Genomic DNA, 16,250 nt, shown 5'->3' on the forward strand with positions numbered 1-16,250 from the left:
CGTAAGATAAATCTAGCTCTTCAGAAAATTTTCCAAACTCTCTCTTCAGAATTATAAAGGTCTAACATGAATGCTGGCAATATTGCCTAGCTTGAGTTTTCTTTCTTGCAATAAATATTCTTAGTTTCAAGAAGCAGTTCTGTCGATAAAACTTGACATGCTCATGTCAATACTGACCATCCAGGAACAAAACATACAATTAGGAATAAGAAACAAGGATTCTCTCACAGGATTAAAAAAAGTTGTTACGTAGTCCTTAAAATATTAACTTATTTGCAGATTATTGAAGTGTTAAATGAATGAGTACAGAACACTCTAAAGATACAATTTCTAATCAATCTGCAATCTTGAATATTGTACAGTGATTCAGAAATTACAGGACACTGGCTGAAAAGATATACAAATGTACAATTTGGGCAAAAGCAAATCAATTGTGATAAACCGTCAATTAAGACTGACTTTTTTCAAGCAACTGCGCATCCTGAGTTACGCAGCCAGTTAAACGCTGTTGGAATTCAGCCTGCACTAAGTCACCACAAAGTAGCGACATCACCTGTGTTTGAGGGGAAGAAAGCAAGCAGCTAGTTTCTTTATGCCAGATCTATGGGGTTTTTTAAAGTGTTCTCAATCTATGGATGCACTTTTCATAGCACAAGCAGGTTTAGGATGCTTTTAAAAGACTTGCCTATGACCTTAGCATACGCCGTAATAACAAATTTCAGCTAGCTAAAAATAATAGATCAAAACAAAATAAAGAAAATGGGTAAAATCTATTCCCTGTTCCTCGATGAAGCAGATCTAGAAATCAGCAATGAAAGGCCAGAGTGTCATAAATATCAGCACATTGTAAGAGCTAGACTAGACACAGAGGAAAGAGTCTTCCCCACATTAGTATGTGGTAGATAAAAGGATGACAGTCACTCACAACACAATCAGAAAATCCAAGTTAGAGCACTAGGAAAAACACAAAGGTTAGTTAAACGACTGGGAAAGAGAAGGGGGGGACAGCAGCAGTTTTGCTGTTAGTCTGTAAATAAGTATTTACTGAAACAAAGAGAAAAGTTATGTTTCAACAGCCTAACCGAACCCAGGTACCTTCCAGCCCACTTCCAGTATAGCAAAACAGCCTTTCAGCGCACGGCTTATTACATTCCCGTGCAGTTAGGAAGGACTCTGCAGTAGCGTACTAAGGCAGGCTGCGGTATTCACTCCAATTTACAGCCAGAATTACGATTCCACCCTGCCTCCCTCCTCCGCTCCTCCCCACACCATTTCTGTTACCAGTTTTTTAAAGAAACTTGGGAAACAGCGCAACCTGAGGCACAGCGGGGTTTGATGTAGAATATCCGCTAAGGACTACTGCACACAGTGCACTGTGCATCCACTTTGCCGTTTAAATGAGGCATTTCTATGCATCTCATCATAAAACTTCCGAAGAAGATACACAGACTACTTTCTCTTATTCCACAATATAAAAATTCAGAATTGATCCACTAATCCCTAACCTCTCCTTTAAGACTGCATATCTTTTGTCTTTGTTGTAATACAGCTGACATTCGTAGTAGCATCACTTTTTAAAGCTACTACCTGAACCTCTAAAATCTTCATTTCACCGCTGCGTACAAGAGTTTCTAGTAATTCCTGGACCAGTTTTTCTTTTAGCAAGTATAACCACCCTGTGCTTTGTGAAAGAACATGTTGTATCTATTTTTGAAATGCCGTTTGCCCTCACAGAAAAGTGTACATAAATGTAGTTACAAACCTTTCAAAAATGGTCCAAATTTTTCCCATATCTCAACAAACTAGCACTGATGAGTTGTTTCTAGATTTTTGTTTTTACAATTCTAGCTATACTGAGCTCGTATCAGTCCTGGGATGAGCAGGCTTTCCAATCAGGGAACCGATACTAAAATCAGAAACGTGGAAGTACTGGACAAGTAACCGTTCCTCCTCTCAGCCCTTGTGGAAAAACAGAAGCAGCCGTCCAATTTTAGTAAAGACAAAAGCAGGGCGAGAGAATCCAGGAGGAGCAAAACCAGCAGATATAGCCAGTGGGAACACGGGACATGCGGACGGGTTTATAAATGAGGTGATGAGATAGCTTAGAGACGTGAACCGGACGAAAGAGCGCAAGAGACGCCTGGAAAGCCTGAGCAGGGCACCTGAACAGGGACAAGGAGCTAAAGGCAAGACAGACAGACTGCAGCAGAGAAGGGGGCAGCGTTTGACAAGGACAGACAGAAGCATCTGTGCTCTCGTCCCTTCCCTTTCACACATCGGAGTGTAATCCAAGAGCCCTGGGACTTGCAGCTCCTCCGTCAGGAAACAGAGTAAATGCAAAGCACTTTAGCCAGAAGCGCTCAGGCTGTACTCACGGCTAAACGGCGTCTGAATCTGCTCTAGCAGTGCATAAAGCATGGTATCCAGTAGGATTTCATTCCCAGACCAAACACAGAAAATTTTACCTGATGTACGATATTCTTTACTAATATATGAGCTGGTATGACCTAGTGCTGGTAAACAACTGACACCAGCACACTATTGTCACCAGTTACGTTATCAGCTCAAGTGACAGTAATTTGAGTATTAGGGCTGAAGATTTCAGACTTGGTGAACAATGTAAGTATCAGCCTTGCTTTAAAAGCAAATAAAACGCCATTATAACTTCGGAAATTGTCCACAAAACCTACATGTGGAAGAGGCTGCAACATCAGACACTCAAAATTCAAATTGCTTTGGCCATCTTAATTTAGCACGTTATCTTGCTCTTCAAGTGATGTGATCACACTCCTATTCAAAGCCATTCATTATGATTTCAGGATGAAACACGGCTGAGCAGGGAAAAACATCACAGAATCCACTCTCACTGCTGGAGTCAGGAGGTGTGCAACAAATGAAACAGATAACGTGAAAGAAGAAAAAAGGTGTTTTAAGGCCATTCAGTGCTGTCACAGAATTGTTTTTTGTCCCTGCCTCTGCCAAAGAACCTTGTCATGGTTGTGACCTTGCGACGGGTGCTACTCATTTTGGTGGCCAACTCGAGACTGTGACATCTGATTTACAGATGTGCTGAGCGCTTATAGCATCACATCATTTAATAAGTCATATGTCCACCTTAAGACTTGAAATATCCTAAGTGTTCAGTGCTTAACTGTAATTGTAAGAGATTTTGGCAAAAAAGCTTTGGGTACAGCACATGGCAAAATACATTAAAGACCAAGAATTGATTTAGAAACTTAATTTCCACTCTTTTCCTACTGGTTGAAAGTTTCCTACTATAATTCTAAGGACAAAAATTACAAACACAAATGCATGTTTGGCTACAACTAGTGACACAAGCAAGAAATTTGATGCCTCATGGACTCAGGCCCTGCCAGTATTCTGAACGAATCAGTTCAACAACTCAGTCACCTGTCGTCAGAGTGTGGCTCAGGACTGAATTTAAGCTTTAGTGTGCCGTTTTCTTGCTTTTGCAAGACTGAATCAAGCTGTTACTTTAATACCTTTTTGATATACACACATCATTACACAACTCGGTTTTGCTAAGGTCAAATGGGCTTGCTGTAATGAGAGAAGAAATACTTTTCAGAGGCAGTTTGATCTTTTTAAAACGCACCAAACAAGGAATTACTGGCTGAAGCATGCAAGAGCAATCTTGAGCATTTGCTGTATACAAACCACAGTCAAACTGTTCAGGCTCGTGTTGCGTGAAATATGCCAATACATACCACACAAAACCATCAAGGCATATCCAAAATGCCTCCTTAAGATATCCAAGAATGGCTTTAATTAATTAGAGTTATCAAATTCAGCAGGACAAATTGATCCTATCACAAATAAATTACTCAGTTGTCTAGCCAGTCCAACTTCTGAAGAAACTGTAAACTCCAACTATGAATACAGGTAAACTGAGGTTGGAGGATGGTTTCTGTACAGCAACAAGGATGCAAAAACAGCGTTAGTGTTCAGAGTATCAGAGCTAAGAGGTAGATAATGGTGATAATTTCAAAACTCTAGCTTTAAAAGTGCAAGTAAATATCTAGATTTACATTGGTAAAACAGAACTTCTTACTATGTGTGTCCTGAATTACATTAATTAATTATAAAGCTACAACTCCAGAACAAAGTAAGGCTTACTATACAGCAATCATTTCACCAGCTCAAGGTTCTAAGCGATACACTCCTTTCTAAGAGCATCGCCTCTTTTTATATGGACTATATTCATACTGAGGTCTCAAAACATGAGCTAAGAGTCCAGTTTTGGTCCTTGCCCTCAATCAACAATACTTCTTTTTCCAACAACTACCTGCTATTCAAGGTGAGAACAGATGAACAGAGCCCACAGATAAGGCAAAGCTGTCACATGGTTTGAATACCTTACTCTCCTCCCCTTGTTAACACGGGTAATGTTCAGTAAATTAAGCTAAGCAGAAGCAAAAGCTACCTTTGCATTAAAAAACAGGCAGTCTAAAAAGCCCATCATAAATACCTCAAATATCTGCTCAAAATGTTGAAATTCCTGGAATCGTGTTTGAAATCCTTCAGCAAGCGCTCCACCTGTGAAACGTAACAGACCATAAGGGAGAGAGCAACACCTCACAGCAGTGACCGTATCTTAAATATTTTTGTTTATCAGGTTTTACGATATTTTTCTGTATTTGAGGAAAAGCAAGAGTTCCTACACACCACCCTCTGGCATTCCTTGGGCCTTCTGTCTCCTGGCACTCAGAACTTCTTTTGCTGAAACAAAAAAGATGCGATTCCTTGCTTCTACAGGATCAATAACTTTGAGCTCATCAACTAGAAAAGTCAGACAGCGCTCCATGTGCTGCCTACGCACCTGAGGAAAAGGTAAAAAGCTCATGAGAAGAATGCAAAAATTGAGCCATCATCAAATCAGAACGTCAGAGTCAGAAACAGATGCTGGACAACCCCTTAGGTAGCAGATGCCTTCTAATCCTACTGATGCAGCAGCTGCTTTCAACCATTTGAACAGCCCTGGAAGCAACAACACTTTCTTCTACAACTGTCTGGATTTATGTAAGCTAGTTGCTGTTGCAAAGGCCTGAAGAGCACACCGAACTGTTACCATCAAGTGTTACCATCTGACACTGTACTCTGCCAGCTACTCTATGCAGGTATACCTGTATAATCTGTACCCTCAGGCTGCGTTACCACTACAGAACTAAAAGGTAATGCAAAGATGATTTAAAACAAGCTTAACTGCGGAGGAAGAAGGTTCTAAACAAGCTTCCCATTATGTTACCTGCCTGCATATACTGTAGTTTGAACTGCAGGTTGCTTTTTGCTCTGAACAAGGAATAACTTATTTCCATTTTCTGACCAAATAACTTATCCTTTTATTACTAAGACAAAGCTGGTGTTTTCATATTAATAACTGTATTACCTAGGCAATTAGCATGCTTTTATGCATGTGGAGGCCTTTTCCTTACATATATATATATATATATATATAAAAGAAAAAAAAATCAACCCAAATAAGAGCCATCAAGTTACTCACATCTTCCATATATTCTGGTTCTGACGCGGAGGCATCCCATCTATTATTCAAGATGAAGATGTTTGGCTTGGAAAGTCGTTCATTCACTTTATGGAAAAAATGTTTCTCCTAAGAATTAAAGCACAAACAGAAAACTCCCCAGACATCCAAACCAGAGTCACGCATTCTTCTGTAACAGATTCTAAAGTTAATCCAGCTTTTTAAAAGTTTATTTAAAAGAATTTGTTAGCATTAAAAACCTCAGATATCCAACACAAAAAAAGGCTTATGATAGTTCAAAAGTCATCAAATGTCTTAAAACCGATGCCAATGCTGAAAGTCAAAGATACTGCAAGCCTCTCTAAATACAGGTACAAATACAAATTAAGAAAACTTCCAAAGCAAATAGTTTAGAAAACACTGGAAAAGAAAGTCTATTTTTCTATAAATCTATTACATCATTCACTGTCTTTTTTTTTTCTCCTCCTTCTTTCACTCTTACTATCACAAAACTTCATCTCCTTTGATACTTCTAGCCCTCTATTAAGTTTGTATGCAATTGTGTGACACTCAAAATATCACGTGGGAAGAGAGGAAGGGAAAAAGAACACACAAAACATAACGGTATCTGCTCGTTTTGGTTTTTAAATAAGATGCCTGAATAAAACTGTGAAGTCTTCCTTATTTGAACTACCAAGATGCTCCTGTTCGCTCTGCCAAATCTGGTTTCCATATCCAGAAAAACACTCTCTGACTGTATTCTTCAGTAGGCAACATCAGCTTCAACTACAAACCAGTTACATTTCCTATATGAGGATGTATGGCTTGAGCCACAGGAAAAAAGTCATTGCGGAACGTTTTCATTTTAAAAATGAGACATGCATGCACCTGACAATGTATTTAGGGCCCTTGCCCGCACCTACCACCCGTCATTGCTGTTTTCACAGCCATAACGGGTAAGTCGTGACGGAGTGAATCCCCACTCAGCACAGCTCAAACAGAAGAGATCTCTGTGCTGCCATAAGCTCTTTGAATCTGCAGCAGGACACCACCACGTATTCTGGACACAACACTGGAGATACATTAGTCTCCATCAGCCGGGGAGTAAGCATTTGTAAACAAGATTACTGTTGCAGAAATAAGAACTTTGTCTGAAGAGAATTTATGAGGAAATATTAGAAAAATCGCATTTCTGCAAAAAAACCCTGTGGTTGTGTAGCAGCTGCCAAATGTTCTCAAACCTGTTATGGCAAAAGGTAAAAATAATGCCTAAGGAGGACGAGAACATAGTTATCATATACTTTACCTGAAGGACAAACTTGTGTAGATGAAGAAAGAAATTACCATTTGCCACAATGCAAAGCGAAATACAAATGCTTTAGAGCAGCTACATAATTGTTAAAGGCAACTTCATTTGTGTCTACCAGGCTGAAAGAACTAAAACGCAGAGAGAGAGCTGTTTACTACGCCAAAGCCTCAATCGCAACTAAGATTTACTTCCTTTCCCTCTAATATACACCCTGGGCACTGGTTATTTCCAGAATCCAGTAATTACAAGGTGCTCAGTGTTCAGTGAGGATTCATAGGCATGGCAACCAAAAAAGCTCAGCAAGACTTCAATGTTTCAAACAAACTGCAAGACTAACCTATTTCTATTTAGCAGCTTTCATCTGTGCCCGACGAAGAACAAAGATTGGCCGAAAATCACATTGAAAAGCAGAGTAGCACTTCTGCGACTGGGTGTTAAGGACCAGACAAATACAAAATTAACAGAATCTTCCAGTAGACGATACGGCTTATGCATCTTTCCTGCATATTTACTATCTCTGCCAGATTCTTTTAAATGGTTCATTTCTCCTGAGCAAATGAGAGAACCAAATCAAATTTGGCCTTTTATCTGTTACTTCATTACACCAAACTGAAATTCGGCATGCAGGTCCCTATTGCTTCCATGTTTCTGTATGGTAATGAGGTGTTCACTACAACCCAATCTTTTCTTCTTCTTCCTTTTTTTTTTAATTAAGAAAACTAAACCAACTACGGTATGCACATAATGCAAACAATTTCTAGACTCCCTCCATACTAAAAGCCAAAAAGCGTCCTTCACGCGAGATAACGGAGAAGATAAAGCCATAGTTGTGCCAAATCCTCTCTTTGCCTTGGATGTTGTCAGAATCTTCTTTCTTTGCCTTTTGAATCACATCTCTCTTGTATTTGAGTCTTTGTGGACTCGGCTCAGAAGATGGAATGTAATGTTTTTAAACTTATTCTGTGTTCTTCTCAGATCTCTACCAAACGATTCTACCTTGCTAGAATGCAAGGAAATACTGACTTTGTACATTCAGTTCTTTATTGTATTAAAAATTGCCTCAATAATTAGAAAGTTCAGATGCTGCATGTCAGAACTATGCTCAGAACAACCAGATCATTTTTATTTGTCTACAGTAGGCTTAATAAAAGTCTCCAAGAGATTTCTCAGTAGCATTATACTACATTCTGGCAGTCCCACTTCCAATAACTTACAAACCTTATATCGATATTGTCTGCGTTCACAATACTTAGTTTAGTCAAAACTGGAGATCACTACAAAATTAAAGTGTTTTGAGTCCTGTGTTTTGAGTATCACAACAGTTCCTTGGGCCACCTTGTACACTCTCCTATGAGTCATGCAATATTTAGGCTGCAAGGTATACGGAAGTCTTCTCTCTCTTGAAACAAGGCTTTATAGAATAAAGATGTTAAAATATCTTCAGCTCTCCACGTTGCACAGAACCACGCAATATGAATGCTTATTGCTAGCACCTTCAGAAGAAACACAGTCCAATGAGGGCACTTGTCCTTAACACAAGGTGTATCACGGGAATTCACCCTCTTCTGAGACAAGAACACATGAGGAATAAGACAGAAATTCAACTTCCTTCACCTACTTTGTGTATTTTACTGAATTTCTGGATATGAAATACTCCGTAATTTATTTCTTTGATAATACAAGTGTCTTCAGCTGACAAATATCGACAAACTGTAAAGCGAGACAAGCGCTACATCATCCATTTATCAAAAAAGAAACTGAGATAGAAAGGACAAATGTGATGCTCAAGTCAGAGTAAGCAAAGCTGGTAAGAAACCTGGTTCTCCTTTCCCGAGTGAGGGATATACATTGGTTCCTGCCTCCCACCCCCAAAGCCTATTCGCAAGATCTAACTGCAGTGATTCATGGGAGCTTCTGTAAAGGTCTAAGAGAAGCCGTTTCGGTTACAGAACTGCTGAGTATTTAAATGAAGAAGTAACCTAAAATCATTGCACATCATACCGTGTTCATGAGAGTTGATTCAGAATTGGCAACCAAGACAAACACGTCAGCATCTAAGCAGAATTTGTCAATCCAGCTGTCCAGTTCTGTAGTGACATCTGTGCCAGGGCTGTTGAAAACAAAAAAAACCAAAACAAAACACAGACTTATCCAGCAAAGGAGTATTTGCTTTTTAGAAACTGATAAAAATAGAGTGGGATTGCCTAAGGGCCTTGTAAGAAGATATAAAGCTTTGTATCTTTAGACTGATGCCTAACTCAAGCTTAAGGCAAACATAGCAAAAGCCAATTACCATTCAGCATTTATCAGTCACTTAGTCCCTGGACCATCTACTCATTCCAAAATGCAGTTTCTAATGAATAAATGTACAGAGCATAATAGCCAAGAAAAGCGACAGGCAGTCTGTCAGAAATCCAGGCAGTCTCACAGAATAGTCCCCCTCCCCATATTCCAAGTTTTAGATTTTAATCAAAAAGGACAGTTGTTTATAAAACATTTTCTCCATTATCAAGGCCTTCTTTAGAGTGATATGCTATACAAGCTGTGCATAGATTTAATAACAAATTAAAATGAAGCTAAAACTACAGTGCTGTCGTTTTTTCAAAAAAAAGTGGAATATCAGCATTAAGTCACGTTTGCAACACCTGAACTACTGCTGGTTCTAATTTGCTCTATTTAACAGTAAAAAGATGATTTTCTCCTTACAAGTACCTGTTCTCTTGGACTCCAGGCTGTTTTCTTTTCCCTTTACATTTCCCCTTTAGGAACCGAGACTGCGCAGATCACATCATGCCTTATATCACATCTATGCAAGGATCCCTTCTGGGTTTCCAGCACACTTGTGCTACGCACATGTCCCCAGGGAGACGGCACAACTGCATAAGCTTAGAAGTCCAGCAGTGCATCAAACCAACCAGCTCCCTGTGCCCGCCAGGCTGGCTTTTTCTGTGACTAACAGGACTTGAGCTTGCACCCAAGAAAATAATGACAAACTCCCAGTGATTCCAAAGGTGTAAGATTAGACATGCAGAAAAAGCACTACAATTTATCAAAATACGCTCTGGATGTTACTTTGCTGGATATGAAGAAATCACACTTGCAAATTCACTCATACTTGAGTGAATTACTCACAAATTCAATCTATATTGATTCACACATTAGGTATAGAACACCTAACAGTTTGAAAAAATATCACCAGGTCATACCTCAAAGTGGCCAGGAACATGGGCATTTGACATAGACAAAGCAACAGCTTTCAGAATTCCTTAAATACACAAACTGTAGGAAATGCTAGCCCAACACATAGGCACACACAGCCGACATAGCCACAATTACGTTTTGAGGTCACCCATTACTTTGATATGTAGGCACTGCAAATCTTATCAGAGGCTTTTAAAAATGAAGTCCAGATTGCTTACGCTTCCCATGACCAGTCTGAAGCGTTTAAAGACAGGAGACGGGCAAAAGGTTGTTGCTGCAACAACCCTATTCAGGCTTCCATACTGTTTGTTTTAAAGGTAGAAGTATCCTCAGCCAAAAGCTAGTCCCTTATTCAGCTCAATCACAAGACACTTGTTTGTTCCAACTGTTACAAGGCCAAAATCAGTGGGGTGATGACAGGCAGCAATATATAGAAAAGAACAAACTCTGTACTCTCTCTCTCTCAAACCCCCCCCCCCCAAAGCCTTTCAATAATTTTGCAACCTAACAACCAAAACACAATCAATCAGTAAACCAGTCTCTTTTCTAAAGATTATAATGGCTAATTTATTTAAGAAAATATTTATTAAAACAGAAAACATACCTGTCCACTAAAACCAAATCATCTCTCAGCAGGGCGCACTTTGACTTGGGCCAAAAGACATGGACGAGACAGCCAGCTTGCAAATCTTTATCCATGTGAAGTGCATGAGCAAGCTGATTGACTGTCTATAAAAGAGCAAAAAGAAGACAAACCTGAATATGCACCACCACCAAGTCTGTAAACTGGTCTAATTCGGTTCTCAAGCAACCCTGGACAGGATCTATCTTGAAGAGGATAACAGAGTTCATACTTCCTTCTGGTGAATATTTGCGACTTCTTTTTTTTTAAGCTCTTAGACTCACCAGCATCTAAAGAGCAAGCTGTGCCTTGAAACCTAGAGAGGAATTTCTTTGGAGCCACAAAATGGTATTCTCTAGAGGGCTAGAGTGCGTGATACTAAGCGTCAAGTGAATTTGCCTCAGAGGTTTAACACATCAGTGTGAGCAGTTAAATAAGCTAAGCACCACAAGGCCAAATAAGAGGCTCATTCCGAATTCTTAACCAGTAACAGAATTTATTCTCAATCCTATAAAAATAAATCACTCAACATATGCTATGCTACAATGAGACACACTTTAGTTGTTTCTCTGAAATATCCAAGAAAAACTGTGAAGTAAACGATTTTAGTTTGTCAGTTATTCCCTCCTAAAGAAGAACTTAAAAATGCACAATGAGTCAGACTTATACTTTCCTTAGACTTGAAATCGTCGTTAAAAGACAGATCTTTTGAGAAATGGTTACTGTGAAAGGTAGTGTTAATCATTCAAAAACCGTACCTTAACACTCTTCTTTTCATCTGATCCTTCTGTCATGAGATAAGCCTTATCTCCATCTGTCCCTTCCACACTGAGAAAGCAGTTAGTCGTATGGCCAATCCCACTAGGAAGTACCTTATCCCACAGCATTGCATTAATGACTGAACTTTTCCCACTGCTCGTTCTAGAGGGACAGAAAATAAAAGCACTTTGAGCACAGTACAGCAGCACTACACATACCTTTGTCTTGAACGGAACGCATCCCCATTTAATCGCACCAGACCCCACATACTGCAGGCTGGTTTGGGTGACGGAGCTTCTAGCCAGTACAGCATAGCTTGCCAGAAAAGAACAGGGAGTGCAGGAGAAGTTCATCTGAATAGCAATTCCAAAAATCTTTCTTGGTATCAACATTTCTTGGTATCCAACCAAGAAAACCAATTTTTATTTGCCTAACACATACTGGCTCCACAAGCCCAACCTGTACTGGGAAGCATGCTTTATCTGGTATGCCTCGGCCTGAGTAAGGAATTTGTAAAAGATATTGGCTCAACCTTGCTACACCAGAAAAAGCATCTAGCATAAAAAGATGCCTTCGATCAACTTAAAGCAATTGCTAAATCACAGCACGCTGTCCCACATAAGGCGGCAGCCTGCACTCTTCTTTGTGCCAGCCCTAGTACTCCTGTAGAAAAAAAAAGATTGAAAAACGTATGTAACATTCTGGGCAGAATTATGTTCCGATCAGGCAATTCCACATTCCCGCTCACAGCAAAGCTGAAGGAATCCCAGGGATGCTGGAGGAGGACACGAGGAGAACGCTGCATGACAGGCGCAGGGAAGGACGACCCTCTGTGGTGGCCATCAATGGTGACTCCTCAAACCCTTCGTGAAATTACCACCTCAGCAACCGAACCTGTCTTTAGCGAAACATCTGATCGTTACCAGTCACAAAGCTGCTTCTGATGGAGTCTTCCAGGCATGAGACGAGGTGCAAAAGCAGCATTGCTGCACTACTGCCTTCAGATACCTTTCAAAGCATTGCTGGCTGGGAACTCTCATCACACCCAGCAATGACAACTCAGAACAATTTAATGGATGATAATCTCAACTGAATGAAGATTCCTACAGTAAGACATGTAACAATGTGCAAAACCACCTCAAATTTATTTGTTGTGCGCAATCCTTATAATGCAAATGCTGTCTTTAATAATGAAACTTAGCCCTGTCCTTATTTCAGAAGGAAGAGGTAGCTAAATTAACCAAAACCCTGTTGATTAAAAGGAACCAGTCACAAACCCAAGATTCTGCAAGAACTGCCAGTTCTCAGCAACGTCCTACTTTGCACTAACCCTCTACCCCTCACCCATAAATATCCAAGGTTTAACTATTACACAACAGTATGAAGTTACATAGACTATAACTCATTTTTGAGCTGCTGCTTCTAGAAAAAGTTCAGTGCTCACTGTACAACAGTTTACAAATTTATTCGAAATGTCAGAGGGAGAGTTAAATTCTCTTTTTCCTGCTCTGAACTTCTGCCCTTTGCAAAAGCAACTTTTATCACACATCACAGCTTGTAAATGTATTCAACTTTTAACTTTGTGAAATATCGAGGCTAAGATATAACTCATTTCTTTATCCCAGATCCTTTTATTGTTTCTCTTTAAATAGCCAAACTATTTTTAGCACAATGAAGGTAGGACCACTGTTGTACGTATTTTTTCCAATACTATTACAGAATTTTCAGAACTAAACCATGAAGATTCATACTCCAGAAAAAATAAGTAACGACACGCTTAAATTTAAGCACAGAAAAATCAATCTTCCTGAAGCAAAGTGGACTAACAGACCCCAGACTAAGTAGGCACAAAAAAGCGTTTGAAAGCACTGGAACCGTAGTCTTTTAGGACTTCACTATTTTATATTTGACTTCATATTCGGTAAGGCAGATTTTCGTCATCTTTCTACACCCTCCAAATTTTATAGGAACAGAATGGCACAATGTTTGGAATGCAGACATTTAGTGGAAGTCTTAAGACCCAATCAAAATTTCTCACTGAAAACTTAAGACTTTTCCACTAAGATGAGACTGAAATGCAAAACACAATACATACAAGCAGAGAAACATGAAACCTCAATGCTTTACACCTGACAGCATCTCTTTAGACGACTACTTATGTAGTAACACATTTCAGGTGTGACAAATACCTTTCTTTTTAACTCCCTTTTTTCCTGCTGCAAAAATAAAACAAAAAGAGCTGAGATGATCCCAAGCTGACCAAAGTTAAAAATCTTCTAATACTGAAAATACATTTTGTTTAGAACAGAAGTAAACTTTAGAAATGCTATCTAAATATGCAAAAAGTTTGACACTTGGTCTGTAGTAATACCACCAAGGACTGTGAACTAGAACTTTTCCTAATTAGTGATTCAGAAAAGCAGAAAAATTCAGAAAAGCTTCATTCAGACTGATCTGTAAGCTGTATAGTACATTGTTACTGTTACCCCTTAGAATCACCACACAGATCTGTCAGACTAATGACACAACCGACAAGGCAACCCTCTCTGTCTGTTTTTCTTCAGCTGTTCACGTACGGAAACATAAACAACTCAAAGTTTAGTTTTTCAGTACTTGTGATCAAACACAAAACAGAAGTTCTCAACAGTAACAGTCCAGTAAAACAAAGATATTAAACAAACAAAACCACTACCTTAAAAAAAAGAAAAGCCATTCTGGAGAAGATGACGACAAACTCAGACCTTCCCAAGTCAAATAATGGATCTATACAGGATAACTATTTTACAAAGTTTATCAATGAAAAACATGTAACAAGATATATATAATTAATCTACAGTCACAAAGCAAGATGGCATCAAAGAAATATTCAGCATCAATTAGATAAGAGTGAACGTGGTTTTATGTATTATATTTCAAACAATAATTCTATAATGAAGCACTAATTCCAGAGCATTTAAATTAAAAATACGTACACTAAGCCCTGCAAGAGAAAAAACAAAAGATCAAATTAACTTCTGGTAATTCCGTTCATTACCTGCCAAAAAATGCCACTTTCATGTGTCTCCGTGAAAGCACTTCACCGATGACCGCTAACTTATTTTTATATGCCTGTATTTTTGCTAGTTCGTCTTCTGTTGCTACATGTTCAAGCTCTGGGTTCCTATATGTTGCTACACACAGAAAAAGAATAACATAAAAGCAATCACGTACAGAGTAAGCGCTCCAGGATACAAGATACAGATTATCGGTACGTCACATGCCAACAAAGATCTGTGTAAATTTTAATTCTACAGCGGTGAGAAAACAAAACAAGCAAAAGCCCACTACGGACACTGACATCAGCCCTCGCCGTTTGACAGCTCCACCACAAGCACTTGTGAAATCATGACATAAACCACTTCAGATTAATTAACAATCTAACTGCTGGATTCAATGACCCTGTAAACACAGCCTGCTGTGCTGATCCGCCCCGCTCTTTGGGACACCTGCTTCCTTCAGAAAGGACAGCCGGGACCTCTCCTGGATACGCCAGCTAGGCTGGGCGCTCTCCTCCCGGCAGAGCTCACCGGGGTGACCAGCACCCAACGCCATGTGGCGACACGCGCGCCTCCACGTTGCTAAAACGGCTGAGGGTGTAACCAGTGGTTCTCTGCATTACATCACGTTGATCTACTTTCCTACTAAGTAATGGGAGAACCTGTTTGTCCTTTCTTCTATGCAAAAGAGACTGCAACAGGACTATAAACGCTGGAGTGGTTAAGCTTTCACCCTCATGGAAAGGAGGTGATCAGCCCAAGTGATGCAATCAGCTTTTCACATATGTAACCATCCTAGGCATTCCAGCTAGCCTAAGTTGAAAAAATCAATGTCAAATGAAAAACGTGACTATTTCTGAAGACGTATACCTACACAAACAGCATACTGATCTATATCGTAACGTACACCGCGCTGCCGTAAAACACATTCAAAGCAACAGACAAGACCCTGGCGTTTAAGTCGAAAGCTGACCTTCCACAAAAGTTGCTCCCTCAGTGACATAGTCCAGCAGCTGGTCGAAGATGGCAGTGATTGTCTTTTTAGCCAGCACAAAGTGCTTCAGCGGAGAGACGGTAGCTTCTGCCATTATGCAACTGCAACGAAAGTGACATAAAAGTGACCGAAACACTCGTACGCCCGTGTCCGTGAACGGCCACGCACTCCTCACCCAGTCATTTAAGGAAAACACACCCGAACAAACCAACAAAACCCGAACGAGCCGAAACTCCGCAGCACAGTGAACGCCCGCAAGCCCAGCGTCCGCTGGCTCCGTTACCCTGGCAGGCCCCTCTCCCCTCCCCGCGCCGACAGCGGCTGACGAAGCCCGGGGACAGGTTTAGAACCCGTTCGGTGCCGTCCGTTCTCGAAACACGAGACTTTCCCCTCACAAAAGGCGGCTCGCCCCCTCCCCACCGCTCGGCGGCGAGCGCCGTCCCCTCAGCCCAGCGAGGCCAGGCCCGCGGCTCCGCTGGCCGCCCCGGCAGGCCCTGCCCCGCCGCCGCCCGCCGCTGAGGGGAGGGCGAGACCGGAGCGGCCGGGCCGCGGGGGCAGCGGGCGGCCCGCGGCCCTACCCGCCCCCGGAGCCCCGGCTCCCTCCGCCGTTACCCGGCAACCGCCGCGCCGCCGGCGGGGCCCTCCCCGCCGCCGCCTCCTCCGCGCCCGCCGCCGCCGGGACGGGGGCGGACGTCACTTCCGCTTCCGCCCCGCCTCACCGCGCTCGGGGCGGGGGGCGGCCGCCATTGCTACTGAGGGCCCCCGGGGCGGGGCGGCCGCCATCTTGAGCGCGGGCAGCGGAGGCGCGGGGCGAGGCGGCGGGGCCGCTC

The 16,250-nt window shown here is 41.2% G+C and overlaps 1 protein-coding gene across 8 annotated transcripts in view; it reads right to left on the minus strand.

Annotated features, from left to right (window-relative positions):
• MFN1 (mitofusin 1) overlaps positions 1 to 16,250 on the minus strand; it is a 34,188-nt gene that overhangs the window by 14,358 nt on the left and 3,580 nt on the right. For 3 of the 8 annotated variants that reach the window (XM_082320325.1, XM_082320324.1, XM_082320323.1), the window contains exons 1-9: positions 16,033 to 16,109; positions 15,400 to 15,521; positions 14,426 to 14,561; positions 11,391 to 11,553; positions 10,615 to 10,739; positions 8,811 to 8,919; positions 5,522 to 5,629; positions 4,687 to 4,840; positions 4,490 to 4,557 (exon numbers count right to left, since the gene is read on the minus strand). In XM_082320325.1, coding sequence (XP_082176451.1) covers positions 4,490 to 4,557; positions 4,687 to 4,840; positions 5,522 to 5,629; positions 8,811 to 8,919; positions 10,615 to 10,739; positions 11,391 to 11,553; positions 14,426 to 14,561; positions 15,400 to 15,514 — 978 coding nt within the window. In that variant the 5' untranslated portion in view covers positions 15,515 to 15,521; positions 16,033 to 16,109. Of the gene's footprint in view, positions 1 to 4,489; positions 4,558 to 4,686; positions 4,841 to 5,521; positions 5,630 to 8,810; positions 8,920 to 10,614; positions 10,740 to 11,390; positions 11,554 to 14,425; positions 14,562 to 15,399; positions 15,522 to 15,618; positions 15,882 to 16,032; positions 16,110 to 16,250 lie in introns of those variants that run through there. The other 5 variants (XM_082320330.1, XM_082320326.1, XM_082320327.1 and 2 more) reach the window with 5 other exon arrangements.

Source organism: Platalea leucorodia (genome assembly GCF_965183815.1).
Source record: "Platalea leucorodia genome assembly, chromosome: 8".
Lineage (NCBI taxonomy): Eukaryota > Metazoa > Chordata > Aves > Pelecaniformes > Threskiornithidae > Platalea > Platalea leucorodia.